The sequence below is a fragment of the Octopus bimaculoides genome, chromosome 6 (genome assembly GCF_001194135.2).
Source record: "Octopus bimaculoides isolate UCB-OBI-ISO-001 chromosome 6, ASM119413v2, whole genome shotgun sequence".
Lineage (NCBI taxonomy): Eukaryota > Metazoa > Mollusca > Cephalopoda > Octopoda > Octopodidae > Octopus > Octopus bimaculoides.
The window spans coordinates 22223079-22224093 of NC_068986.1; the positions used below are offsets into that span (position 1 = coordinate 22223079).

The following is a 1015-nucleotide window of genomic DNA, read 5'->3' on the forward strand; positions in this document are numbered from 1 at the left end:
ATATATATGTGTGTGTGTGTGTGTGTTTGTCCCCCCAACATCGCTTGACAACCGATGCTAGTGTGTTTACATCCTCGTAACTTAGCGGTTCGGCAAAAGAGATCAATAGAATAAGTACTAGGCTTAATAATAAGTCCTGGGGTCGATTTCTTTGACTAAAGGTGGTGCTCCACAAGTAAATGAATACACATACTTTAAAGGCAACAAACTGGCAGAGTCGTTAGCACGCTAGGCATTCTGTCCGTCCTTACATTCTGAGTTCAAATTCCACCGAGATGGACTTTGCCTTTCATCCTTTCAGTGGTCAATAAAATAAGTAGCAGTTGAGTACTGGCGTTGATATAATCAACTTACTCCCGTACCCAGGAATTACTGGCCCTGTGCTGAAATTTGAAATCAATATTAACATACTTACATTGCAGGAATAAGCATCACCAAGACATTCCTTCTTTGAATTATCATCATTTCTGTTAAGCATAATTTTGATAGGAAAAGACTTCTGAGTTGTTTCCAGGGCAAAACCAGAAAAACAACTATCTGTACAGTTCTATAAAATATAATATAATTGATATGGATATCCACTTTATACAGCTCAACCAATTAGTGCTCTGATAGAGCTTCAGGAATATAAAATTAAGGAGAGAAGACAAATTCAAAGGTTGATGTATATATTCATTCAATCCATATTAACAAAATTCTCCATGGTATACAATATACATACACAGATGCATTCATTTATATGATATATAAAAAATTTCCAAGAATTTATAAATACATACATATACATAGAAATTTATAGACATACGAAAATTTATAAACACATAAAAATTCATAAATATAAATATAAAAAAAATACAGATGAATGCATCTATGTATGTATATTGTATACCATGGAGAATTTCATTAACATGGATTGAATGAATATATACATCAACCTTTGAATTTGTCTTTTCTCCTTCTTAATTTTATATATATATATAAGCATGTATATGCATGTGTGAGTGCATATATATAT

The 1015-nt window shown here is 32.0% G+C and overlaps 1 protein-coding gene across 1 annotated transcript in view; it reads right to left on the bottom strand.

The window, feature by feature from the left end:
* The window catches only part of LOC106870238 (mdm2-binding protein), a 26879-nt gene that overhangs the window by 17191 nt on the left and 8673 nt on the right, over nt 1-1015 (bottom strand). The window contains exon 6 of the mRNA XM_052968421.1: nt 416-547. Within this exon, the coding sequence (XP_052824381.1) occupies nt 416-547 (132 nt within the window). The remainder of the gene's footprint in view (nt 1-415; nt 548-1015) is intronic.